The sequence below is a fragment of the Quercus suber genome, unplaced genomic scaffold (genome assembly GCF_002906115.3).
Source record: "Quercus suber isolate HL8 unplaced genomic scaffold, Cork oak 2.0 scaffold_826, whole genome shotgun sequence".
Lineage (NCBI taxonomy): Eukaryota > Viridiplantae > Streptophyta > Magnoliopsida > Fagales > Fagaceae > Quercus > Quercus suber.
The window spans coordinates 19,992-33,407 of NW_027070256.1; the positions used below are offsets into that span (position 1 = coordinate 19,992).

The 13,416-nt window shown below is 36.5% G+C and overlaps 1 protein-coding gene across 1 annotated transcript; it reads right to left on the reverse strand.

Annotated features, from left to right (window-relative positions):
• Positions 1-11,386: 11,386 nt before the first annotated feature.
• On the reverse strand, positions 11,387-12,468 carry LOC111989563 (uncharacterized). Its single transcript, XM_024021357.1, has 3 exons — positions 11,834-12,468; positions 11,595-11,704; positions 11,387-11,454 (listed from the first exon to the last, which is right to left on the reverse strand). The coding sequence occupies exons 1-3, from the start codon at positions 12,466-12,468 to the stop codon at positions 11,387-11,389; spliced, it is 813 nt and encodes a 270-aa protein (XP_023877125.1).
• Between the last annotated feature and the right edge of the window lie 948 nt (positions 12,469-13,416).

Below are 13,416 nucleotides of genomic sequence, written 5' to 3' on the forward strand. Positions count from 1 at the left end.
AAAAAAAAAAAAAAAAAAAAAAAAAAAAAAAAAAGGAAGTGTAATAATCATGTGATCACAAAAACAAACCCCTCATTTTAAGTATTTAGTAACTTTCAGATTCTAAAAGGCCAAAAAACTACATTACAAATTATATCAGAAACAAAACAGAAGCTCTCCCCTTTTACAATGAAACATCCCTCTTCACCCATGTACGAATAGTTCAAGGAAATCTCAATCTCGACATAGATGCATATATACTTCCTTAAAATACTAATGGATAAAATCATGAAACTCCATTAACTCATTCTATAACTCACTGGTAAATACTTTTTAAGTAGGAAATCAATCAGACATATAGATCATGATAGCATATTTCAATATCATAATTGCAAAATCAAACGGTACCAAAATATTTTGACCAACCAATCCAAAGAAATATAAAAAGCAATACAAATTTTGTTAGGTTCAAACAGTAATATAATAATTGATAAGAAGAAAATCACAGCTCAAACTCTAGCCATGGTTTATTAGTTTAGGAAGTTGAAGACATGAAGTTTGTTTGTTTGTGTTCTTTTTTTTTTTTTTTTTCAAGTGAGGGAGGGGAGAGATATGAGCTTAGATTCACCCAATGGGGAGACAAGACAGTGCTACCAAGCCATAAAGCTCGTGGCTAACTTTGATTTATTTTTTTAGAAAAATTAAACAGAATTAGTTGAAGGCTAGTTACTTGTAAGTCTCTAAAGTCAATATTGCCATGGGCAGGCTAATTTGAAGGAGCAATGCAGCCTTTAAATTCCCAAGCTGCTTCTGATGTAATATTTGTAAACAGTTTTATCCTCTCAACAGAAACTGTAAGGTTGAAATTTATCAACCATCTTGTTGACTTTATTCCAAGCCAATTTGCATGTAATTTAAGCACTTAGTAACCCTATATTTAGGCGGGATCATTGTAAGGGTAATGTGTGAGAAGATGTGAAGAAAAACTCAAGTATGTGCAAGAAGGCAGAGTTTTGCGGTTAGGACTCACGGCTTGCAAGCCACTAAATTCTGGCACGTGAGATGCACACAGGGAAGCTAAAGGGTCGTGCCAGCTGTCGCACTACAGAACAAAAGTTCCAGGCTAGCCAGGCCGTTACGTCGCGACTTGGACAAGCCGCGAAGTCAAGCCGCCAATCAGCCCTGTTTGGCAAAAACTGACTCTTTGTATTTCAAACACACACCACTATATATAGACCCTTATACCCATTAAATTGAGTGAGCTTCTAGAGAGAATCCTTGTGAGAGAAACCCTAGAAAAAAAACAAGATTGCCTCATTTCCAATCTTTACCTTAGAGACTCTACAAATTCTTCTACTCTATTCCTCTCCATTGTCACATCCTTGAGAGGCCATTGACCAAATCCTTATCTCACCACACCCACGTCTGTGAGAAGGTTCATTTGGTGCTAAGGGAAGCAGTTTGGAAGGAACCAATATACATTGGTTGATGCTATGGTATAGGAGCGGAATCCAGGAAGCTAAAGAAGAAATAGGTTCGGCGTAACCTCGTTGGAGCAAGAAGCTTGGAGGGCTTAGGTACTTGGGTAGATTAGGCTTGGAGGGTCTTCTGCTATTCATGTATCCCAACTACATTCTTTAGTGGATTATTTACCGCTTGGAGGGCGGCAGAGAGGTTTTACGCCGAGGACTTCGGTTTTCTCTTCGATAACACATCGTGTGTTGTTCGTGTGTTTGCATCTTTCTTTCCTTTATCTTTGCCTTATATTTACTGCTGTGGATGTGTTTATATTTGGCTTAGATTGTTTATCAATTCTGTTGTAAGTTTGTTATCATGTTCCGCACATTAACTGTTTGATATAAAGCTTGAATTGGTAATTTTGTAATTGGGGGTCCAAACGTTCAAAGGTGCTTTACACGTTTTTTGAACTTTCAATTGGTATTAGAGCAAGTACACTTGTTGTGGTTTAAATACCTGAGTGTGATCCTTGACTCCTTGTTGAGATGGATAGGTCTCAATCTCTCAATGTTCCACCATTTTTTGATGGTAACAATTATGCCTTCTAGAAAGTTAGAATGAGGGCATTCGTATGCTCTATTGATGACACCGTGTGGGATGCGATTGAAATAGGTTGGACCAAGCCGGAGGTTGAAAAATCCACCTAGGATAAGGCAGCTCTTGCGTCAGCCAATGCTAACAATAAAGCTTTAAATGCTATTTTTTATGGTGTGTCTCCTGATGAATTTCACATGATTTCTCATATGACCATAGCCAAAGAAGTTTGGGAGATTTTGGAGACTACATATAAAGGTACTAAGAAGGTGAAGGACACAAAACTCCAAATGCTTACCTCCAAGTTTGAAGAGCTCAAGATGAGTGAAGATGAATCGTTTGATTCATTCTATGGGAAGCTCAACGAAATTGTCATTGCTAAGCTCAATCTTGGTGAGAAGATTGAAGATACTAAGGTGGTGAGAAAAATCTTGAAGTCCTTGCCTGAAAGCTTTAGAGCAAAAGTCACAGCCATAAAAGAGAGTAAAGACCTGGATGAGATCAAAATTCAGAAGCTGATTGGGTCTCTCCAAACATATGAGCTTGGACTGCTTTCCCACAAGACGAGTAAATCGCTTGCTCTTAAAACCATCACCGAAAGAATGGATGATCCTTCTGAAGAAGATGGAATGAAGAAGGAAGTAGCATATCTTGTGAAAAACTTTCGTAAATTTCTGAAGATGAAGAACAATGGGAAATCATTCAACAGAGGAAAATTTTCATCTTCAAGGGGTGATAGGAAAGAGCTTACGAGGTAAGAAGGGAAGGATTTTCAAACTTCTTCAGACATTGTGTGTTTTGAATGCAATGGCCATAGGCATCTTAAGAAGGAGTGTCCAAATTTCTTGAGAGGGAAAGGCAAGGCATATGCCACAACTCTAAGTGATATAGACTCTTCGAGTTCTGATTCTGAAGAGAGTTGTGACGGAGAAGGAAACTACTCCACATTCATGACCATTGCACATGGGGAGTCATCAGATGATTTGGGTTCACTTGTGAAGGAACTTGGCGAATATTCTAATTTGGAGTCCATTGGGATTGTTGAAGAATTAGAGGCTGAAGAAGAAGAACATACATCTAGTCTTCAAAAGAATTACACCTTACTTCTTGAGAAATCAGGTGAGTATACCAAGGTAGCAAAGGCGGCTGTGAAGAAGATGAAGAGAGCAGAGGAAGACTACAAAAGTCTGCTGGTAAGATACAAGGAGGCAAAGTGTGAGATTGAAGCACTTAATAGTGGGCTATAAGAAGCTTACACAAAAGTGAGGTTTCTTAAGCAAGAGGTAATGCAAGCTCATGCCAAGGTAGATAGAGTCTCCTTCAGGAAATTGGACGATGTTATTTCATCTTAGAAACATGCCTCAGACAAGTCCGGTTTAGGATACACCGGAGGAAGTAGCTCGTCAGCCAAAGTCACCAGAGAAGTGAAGTTTGTGACGGCTAAGGAGACGACTGTGGATAGGTCCAATCCTGAAAAAATTAAGGTTGAGAAGAAGAAGAATGTGGCTGATCAATGGGTGATAAATAAGTCCCGTAATCAATCAGAATCCAAATATGGAGCTAGAGGGAGATCAATTCCAAGATCACAACAGGGTCCTAGAACGAAATATGTTTGTCACTATTGCGGATTGCAAGGACATACCAAACCCAACTATCAAAAGCTGAGAGCAGACAACAATGCAAGTGCACCTTGGTTACGAGGAAGAAGAAATGACATGAGGTCATGGGGTGGTGAGCAACCAAGAAGTCAAAATCGTGATCTAGGAATGATGGACGTGATGAAGATGATCAGTGCCTTCACCAATTGCCTGGAAAGCTTCACACGAAGGTTTGACAATCCCAACTCTCGTACCCGATCCGTCAAGGATATCACCCCAAACGCACGTGACGTGTGGGTGACGAAGGGTACTCATACATAAGCATTACAACATGTCCATGCATCAATACTTCCCATGTTTGCGAATTTGCTTGGTTGTGTGCTTCTTGCTAGTATTTAGGTTGTTATTTTGTATGTGTGTTTGTCTTTGGTTCAAATGTTTATACATTTTTGGTATGTTTCTGATCAATCTTTTATTGCTTTTGTGTCAAAAATCCAAAAACACATAGAAAATAGAAAATCCAAAAGTTTGATCGACTTTGTTGAGTTTGTCTCAAAGCATGTTTTTTGCCTTGTACCTTTGTACTTATGGCTTTGCCTTGTACCTTTGTACTTATGGCTTTGTGCATTTAACGAGCGTAGCTTGTCCCTCATGCACTCATATCATTGTGGAAGAAATTCTAAAATCTATGTGACTGTTGTAAATAGATCTTTAACCTTGTCATGAATAATCAGTGAATGGTTTTGTTGATCTTGAGACATGTATAGACTCATGTTTATATATCTTCCCACTTTTTATTTTTACGCTTAAAAGAGCTCTCTAAATGTAAATCTCCAAATAAAAAGAGATATAGAGCTGCAAAAGCCTGTCGCACATACCATTATTTGACTAGAAAAAAGGAAAAGTGACCAAAATAAAATATATGATGCCCAAAAAGCCAAAGGCTAACTCATCAATTTAAATATCTAAAATTTCAAGCATCTATCTCAAAATGAGATTCTCTTTGCTAAAAAATGCAAATGATATGTTGAATATAGAGTCAAATGAAAAGCTTCAAAGAATTGTTAACAAGTGCTTGTGGGAGGTCATATATGCATGTTTCTATAATTGAGATAGGTCACATTATCTAGTGCTAGTTATGTATGCCTTGATTGAATTGATCATTGAAGCTTCACTTTAGACTAAGAACTATCTCATTTTTGATAACCACACACATCACACAAGTCTATGTTCAATGAATGCCATATTCATTTGTGTGATTGTACTTGATTAAATGTGTTTTCACATTCTCAATCCTTGTTGATCAAACTCAAAAATATTTTTGAGTGTTTTAATTTGTTTTTGGAAAGTGTTTTGTTTTTACAAAATAGTCAAAATTTTCAAAAACAGTGTTGTCCTGTTTTGGCGACTAGGTCGCGGGTAAGTCTAGTCGCATGCTCCAGTCACGAAGCTCATTCTGAGTGTTTTTACAGGTCACTGGCAGGTCAACATCCTAGTCGCGAAAAAGACTTAGAAATTTTTCAAAATTTGTGTTTTTGCATTTTTCGCGGCTCAGTGTGGCGACTTATTCGCGAGTGGAAAGTCCAATCGCGAGGGATACACAGATTTTCGCAGCTCAACTTGTGACTCCCTCGAGGGTATATCTTCCAGTCATGAAAAACACTTAGAAGATTTTCTAAAAATCTTGTTTCATAATGTTTTGCGGCTTACCTTAGTGACTTACTAGCAACTTGATCCAGTCGCGAAAAACGCATGTTTTGCGTTTTAAAGTCAGTTTTCAAAAACTTTTCAGTTTTTCCCTCGAATTTTAGTGACTGTTCATTGTCTTCTTCATTTCTCTCACTCAAACACTCTTTGTCTCACTAGAAAAGATTCCATTTGTGCATTATGTCTGCATCAAATTCCAAGAAAAAGGTATGGGCTTTCTTGTTTTTGTTGGGTTTTTGTATCTCATACAAAAACACACGCAGCGGAAGCAACAAAAACATGGATCTACTTCAATCATGAAAGATAAACATGTAACCACGAATTACTAGAATCAAAGAATAGAAAGCGTACCTTGGTGCAGTGAATTTCAAAACCAAACTTGAGAATACCTTCAATCTTCATCTCAATTCCACATGGTGCCCAAGATGTGTGGTCTCTCAATCAGTCTTTTGTACATAGATTCCCAAAGAAAAATCCTTCTCCTTCTCCTTGTGGAGAAAAACTGATTTTTTTTTCTTTTCATCTTACGTACATTAAAAACATTCACATAGTTTCTTTATTTAATAACACTTATTAAATAATAACTGATTTCTAATTGGGTTAGCCTTTTGGGCCTACCCAATTGGGCTTTAGTTTGTGGCTTGAGATGGGACCAAAGGGACCAATAAGACACTAGCTCCAATGGGCCTTGGGCTTTTCCGTCAACTCTTGATAAGTCCAAAGTTACCATTAATTATATTCAATACCACTATAAGAATATAATTGCACTCTAGGCCTTATCTATAAATTATTTCCTAAGACTTTATTATACATTCAACCCCTTCATTAAAATATTCGTAGTAATACAAAGTCATTAATATTGACTGCCACTTTGAAGGTTACTACATCTTAATCCTTGAGTACCCGGTTTAATCCTTTATGTTATTCATCATATATTTATGAAATCCAATTCCATAAATATATACTTTAGTAACTCTTTACTAAAGTGGTTGGGCCCAACACTCTGAATAACCAAACCCATTAAACTTATCTCAAGAGAATATTTTATATCTCCGTTAAGAGATTATGAATTCCATCTTGAGAATACATGTCCCATCAACACTAAATGCGGCTGCCCAACATACTGAGGTTTTGACCATAACTTATAGATCTCACTCCTGATATATCAAAGCAACCTACATCTCATGATCAGGTCCATTATTCTCTTAGGATTTAGAGTTGATGTAAATAGAAGTCGTGAGCTTTATTATTCATTTGACAGTCATTAGGAGAATAATAAATCTCACAGCGGTCCAGTTCAATATGTCTTAACTCTTAAAACATATCAACATACCAACTAGAAGTCTCCACTTCCACGATCAAGACAAATCATCTTAGTTGATATGTTATAGTCTTCGCAGATGAAATGCCCAATTTCATCACCGACTACGAACTAAAATTCTGAGTTTACAAAGAACTTGTGATTTATATCTTTCTGTGACTTTTCACATAAATCACATACTATGCATCTCATGGACTAAGATAATGTCCCATTAGTTCATAAATGGTCTCATGCAATTAAACAACTTAATTATTCATGATATGCCAATAAATTGGATTTTAGGGCACAAACCCTAACAGTTTTCACTTCACATTTCTAGATTTTATTGTTAAATTCTTGAATCTATGTGTTTTGATGTTGGTTTGGGTTTTTGAAGTGTACAAACAAGGGTTTTATCAGAAGTTTGGGGTTGTTTGATTGAGGCTATTTTCTATTGTTGCTGAATATGTTTTATATCATGTCTTTGCTTCATTACTCTAGTATTTGTTTCGAGTAGTGTTATTTGTTACTTTTTATTCTCGTTAGGCTTATGAGTTTGGGAGTTTCTATGTTTTACTATGGATGAGAATGAGGCATTTCAGTTTGTTTGAAGTTTTGGATTATGTGGCTTGGATTTTTTTTTGGGTCATCATATCATGAGTTTGGTGCTGTCTTTGGGGTTATCTTGCATTTGTCATACTCATTTTGTCATGCCTTCATTTGTTAGATAGTGGTTTACACTATCCTTTCTATTATTTAGTGCTCCAGTCTGCATCTATGATCTTGGTTGACTTGTTCTTCAAATCTCTGGTTATTAACTGTTCTTGGCTTGTGAGTTGGCTTGACACTCTCTATTATTGTATTTGTAACTATGCTATTACTAACATGTGTACACTTCTACATACTGTGTTGTCGCTTTTGTTGTGGCCTTTTCTGTGTGTTTACGATGCCTTCTACTCCCACAAAGAAGAAGACTCCCGCTCAGAAATCTGACAAGAGACTAAAAATGGACCCTAACCTATTTAGGTCTATTAAACACTTTGAGAGATATAGGGATTCATTTTCAAAAGGAATAATAATTCAGGAGAGATTTGTAGATTTCAGGGAATTGAAGGACATATTCATTCCAAAGTGTTTTGAGGGTAGAGGTTAGGAAAAATTGATGAGTGATCTTCCCCTTGTTTGTGACCCTCTTATTAGAGAATTCTATGCAAATGCAGTGATAAGGGAGGAAGAGTTGAGTTGTTGGGTGAGACGAAAGGAATTTACCTTAGATGCTTGTGATATTGATAAAGTTTTAGGGCTGGAAGGATTGAAGGATTATGAATTCACTAACTACAAGGACAGAATGCTTTCTCTAGAAACTGTCCAGAAAAGAATTGGTGGGGTTATAGAAAAGAGATGTCTCAACACTTCTGATTTTCCTAAAGACATGAGGTGTTTGACCACCATTATGATGTACAACCTGTATCCTATAAGGAAGATGACTACACTAACAAATGCCAGAACTATCTTTCTTATGGAACTTAAGGAGAAAACATTCATTGACATCAGTTCTCACATCTTTGATACTATAGTGGATGAGACTAGATCCACCTCCAGACCCAAGCTGATATTTCCCAGTCTTCTTATGAGGATTTTCAGAGAAAAGGGTGTTACAATCCTTCAGGATATCAGTCTTTTGCCTCCTCTATCAGCCATTAATAAATTTACCCTCACAAGGATCAAAAGTTGTCTTTTGGGAGAAGAAGATGAGGATGTTCAAGAAGAAGGGGATCCTATGGAAACTGAAGTAGAGGCTGCAGGACAATCTTCCACACCAAGAAGAAGAGTCAAGAGGAGTAAGGCTTCCACTTCATTAGCTGTACCTCCTGATACTTTTCAGATCATCCTGGAAAGACTTGATGGACTCCGAGAAGTTCAGAATCAGCAAACTGAAAGGATGACAGCAATGCAGGACCAACTAGACGTACTCTCAGCCAAGTTTGACAGCATTCACACTAACCAGAATCAGTGACCTTTTGGCCATTTCAGTCAAAAAGGGGGAGAATTTTTGGGGCAGCTTTTGAAGGGGAGTGCCTGCTTTGAGGGGGAGTTTCATTACTATATGTTATTTTGTTTAAAATTTTGATACTATGCTTGGATAACTTCTATTATTATAGGTTTGATACACTGTGGTTTAAGTTTGGTTTAAACTCATAACTCTTGAATGTTTGGTTTATGTTTATACAAGTTTATTCAGCATATGTTCTGGTTTGTTTTCTGTTTGTACCCATGTTGCTTATGTAAGTTTTAAGGGTTTGTTTATGCACTCCTGTAGGCCTTTGTGGTCTGTGCCATGCTTTATGCAGCCTTTGTGCTTTGTTAAATCAGTACTTTTAACCTAATGCTATGCATTCCTTTTTAAGTACTGTTACTCTTGTGCCCGTGTAGGATTTTTTCTAGATACACATACTTTCTGTTTTGTGCATTGGTTGGGTGTTGGTCATTCAAGTGATTTGCCTTGAGTTAGTCAACTTGAATGTTCGAATGTTCATTCCAAGTGTGAATGAGCATTGTGATCACTTGGTTATAGTGATTGCATGTTTTGGTCTTGTCATGGTTTATTGCTTTACTCCATTGTGCTTGATCACATTATGCTTGCTCCATTTGCATTACAAGTTTTTCTGCATACAATGAACTTATTGTGTTGTTATGTTTTAGGAGTTCTTGTTCTTATGGTTCTAAAGCTTCACAGATTCTAGAGTTAGGTGTGAGTGAGTTTTCCAACTGTTCCCAACTCATGCGTTAAGTCTAGAGTTTGTTTTAGGGTTTTGTCACGGAATAGCCAAAGGGGGAGATTGTAAGGTTGAAATTTATCAACCATCTTGTTGGTTTTATTCCGTACCAATTTGCTTGTTATTTAAGCACTTAGTAACCCTGTATTTAGGTGGGATCATCGTAAGGGTAGTGTGTGAGAAGATGTGAAGAAAAGCTCAAGTATGTGCAAGAAGGCAGAGTTTCGTAGCTAGGACTCGCAGCTAACTCGCGGCTTGCAAGCTGCCAAATGCTGGCACGTGAGATGTACACAGGGAAGCTGATGGGTCGCACCAGCTGTCGTACTACAGGAAAAAAGTTCCAGGCTGGCCAGGCTGTTAAGTCGCGACTTGAACTCGCGACTTGGACAAGCCGCAAAGTCAAGCCGCCAATCATCCCTATTTGGCAAAAACTGACTCTTCATATTCCAAACACACACCACTATAGATAGACCCTTATACCCACTAAATTGAGAGAGCTTCTAGAGAGAATTTTTGTGAGAGAAACCCTAGAGAAAAACAAGATTACCTCATCCCCAATCTTTACCTTATAGACTCTACAAATTCCTCTACTCTCTTCCTCTCCATTGTCACATCCTTGAGAGGCCATTGACCAAACCCTTATCTCACCACACCCACGTTTGTGAGAAGGTTCATTTGGTGCTAAGGGAAGCAGTTTGGAAGGAACCAATATACATTGGTTGATGCTACGGTATAGTAGCAGAATCCGGGAAGCTAAAGAAGAAATAGGTTCAGCGTAGCCTCGTTAGAGCAAGAAGCTTGGAGGTCTTAGGTACTTGGGTAGATTAGGCTTGGAGGGTCTTCTGCTGTTCATGTATCCCAACTACATTCTTTAGTGGATTATTTGACTGCTTGGAGGGCGGTGGAGAGGTTTTATGCCGAGGACTTCGGTTTCCTCTTCGATAACACACCGTGTGTTGTCCGTGTGTTTGCATCTTTCCTTCCTTTATCTTTGCCTTATATTTACTACTATGGATGTGTTTATATTTGGCTTTGATTGTTTATCAATTCTGTTGTAAGCTTGTTATCATGTTCCGCACATTAACTGTTAGATATAGAGCTTGAATGGGTAATTTTGTACTTGGGGGTCCAAACATTCAAAGGTGTTTTACACGTTTTTTGAACTTTCAGAAACCATTCAATTGTCCACAAAGCAGCTCATATATATGGCCTAGTACAGCACAGAGTACAAGGACAATCCATAGGAGAGAGATAGAAAAACATGTTCTGCATGAAATAAGAATAAATTAGATAGTTCATTTTTCTCTTTTACACCAAGATTTTCTCAAAATTAGTACTCTTCTTCTTACTACTAAATTTGAGATCTATTACTAAATCTGAGATCTTTTAGATAATCCATTCAAGCATTGTATTACTTCTATGCTCTTCACTTTTTACTCAAACTTCTTTTAATAGCTAAGATTTAAACAATCATAGCAAAAACAAACCTAAAGAATGCATGACCAAAAACGTATAAAGCTTTTTCCTTTTTTTCTTCACTATATTTAACTATTGATGCTTATAATAAGGATAAGATCAAAGCCAATAGGACTTTGTGAATTACTCTGGCCAGAAATTGCTTTATAAAATTTCAGGCTTGTACATGCATAGAGTAGAAGGCCTTCAATTTATCATATCATATTATATCAAAATGGGCTATGGATTGATGTGCAAAAAAACAAATATTCTCTCAGTTATAACTCTAACTTTAGTTAAATACAATCTTAGTACCTTGTCTTAACAAATAAAGTTTGCCTAACACAACAATGCCCTAACTCCAACTACTTAGGTTCAGTGCTAAACCATATAAAAGGGCCTTAAAAAAAAAAAAATACATTGTTGTATAAGGATCAAGCATACACAATTTCTGCATAATGAACTTACCTGTTAGTTAACCAAGATCATAGCATTATTGATCAGATCATGGTTGTTTGCTACAATAACTGCATCCCACATTCATTGATATCTGCTTCAAAGTTTTGTACTTCATTGTGATATGAATCTATAATATTAGAACATTTTAAACATTAGTAAAGTTTATATATAACAATGGAGAAAAAAAAAAGCTGTTTACAATATAAGTGACAATCTAATTTACATTATAAACAATTTGAAATAATTTTAACAAATGGTATGTATTACCTTTAGGCAAATTATCAAATATTTCTTTGTAGACAATATTTTTTGTGTGAAAGCAATCACCATAATCATTTTCTCCAATAAGTATCCTAAGGCCGTCTTTACTTGTAACTCTGGATACAGCAACATATAACTGTCCATGACTGAAAACTGGTCTGTCTAAATAAAGTCCAACACGTTGCAAAGATTGACCTTGGCTCTTATTAATTGTCATAGCAAAGCAAACTAATACTGGAAACTACCTTCTTTTTAGTACAAAGGGCCATTTGGAATCAGAAGGGGATAAGACTATTCTTGGAATAAACACTTTTTCTCCAAGATGAGTTCCTGATATTGTTTGAGCCTCCAAAACCCATTTTGATAATTGAGTGACCAAGAGTCTAGTACCATTACAAAGTCCATTACTTTGGTTTAAATTTCGAAGTAACATTATTGGCAAACCTACTTTCAATCTAAGTTTACGGTTTGGAATACCAGGGAACTTCAATGAATTGAGAAACTCTATTGGATACATGACATCTTGGTCCAGAATGTTGCTTGAAGCTTTAAATAATGAATCTACACTAAGATATGTCTCTTCATCAACATTAATAAGACCAGTCATGTAACCATTTATGTCTTTAACTACTTCATTTGTTGGAGCTAAAATTGCTCTCTCTTCTAAATACTTGGAATCGTTAAATTTTGTATCAAAGTCAGGATAGGTAGCTTTTACAATATCGTTGAAAGGATAAGCACCAGGCTGAATTAGTAAATCATGTGGTATTTCAATCAATGCTTCCCCTTCACTATTACTAAGTTCACCATCAGCAATTTTCAGTATCCATTTAGCAAATTCCCTCGCTACAATATCACCAGGGTTTTGTGTCAACCTCATATTTATTGTCAGAATGAAACTTTGCAACTGCTCCATAATGATGACTTGTTAATTGATGCTTCAACTATTTGTTTTTTTCATCCTTTAGATACCACTAGTAATATTTGTCTGAAATCACCACCAAGAACAATATTTTTTCCTTCAAAAGGTGTCTCCCCACTATTTGAGTGAAAAATGCGATAATCTCTTAATGACCGATCCACAGCTTCAAAACAATTTCGGTGTGCCATAGGAGCTTCATCCTAAACTATAAGACTTGCTTTTGTCATAAGTTCTGCAATTTGTGAACCTTGTTTAATACCGCAAGTTGAACTATCTGTTACATTTATTGGTATTTGAAATCTTGAATGAGCTGTCCTCCTTCCAGGCAACAATAATGCAGCAATTCCAGATGATGCAATTGCGATGACAGTCTTCCCTTCTGAGCACAATCGACATATAATGGTTTTCCAAAGATAAGTCTTTCCAGTTTCTCCATGCCCATAAACAGAAAAGAAGCCACCTTTATTCTCTAAAACAGAATCAATTACTTCATCACATATATTTCTTTGATCTATATTAAGACCAGTAAGAAGTTTAATATGTTCTACTGCCAAGGAGTTTCTATCATAATCCAATTCTTCTTGTAATACTCTATTGTTACTTTGTCTGAGAAGTAATGTATTTGGATATGTTATTGTCTCAAATTCATGCAAAGACTTGCCACTCTTTATCAAAATCTGTTCAATTTCACATAATGCAAAGTTCTGTAATTGGAAGTCATCAAGATGTAGGTTGTCATATCGTAAAATTGTTCTTTGATGATGCAGAATGTCCTCAGATAACAACTGCCAATTTGAAATCCATAATTTATATGGGTTTGCAATCTCAAAAAAAAAAAAAAAAAAGAAAGAAAAAAAAAAAAATCAACATTGTAACAAAAAGTTCAAGTAGTTGCTTCCTTGAAGC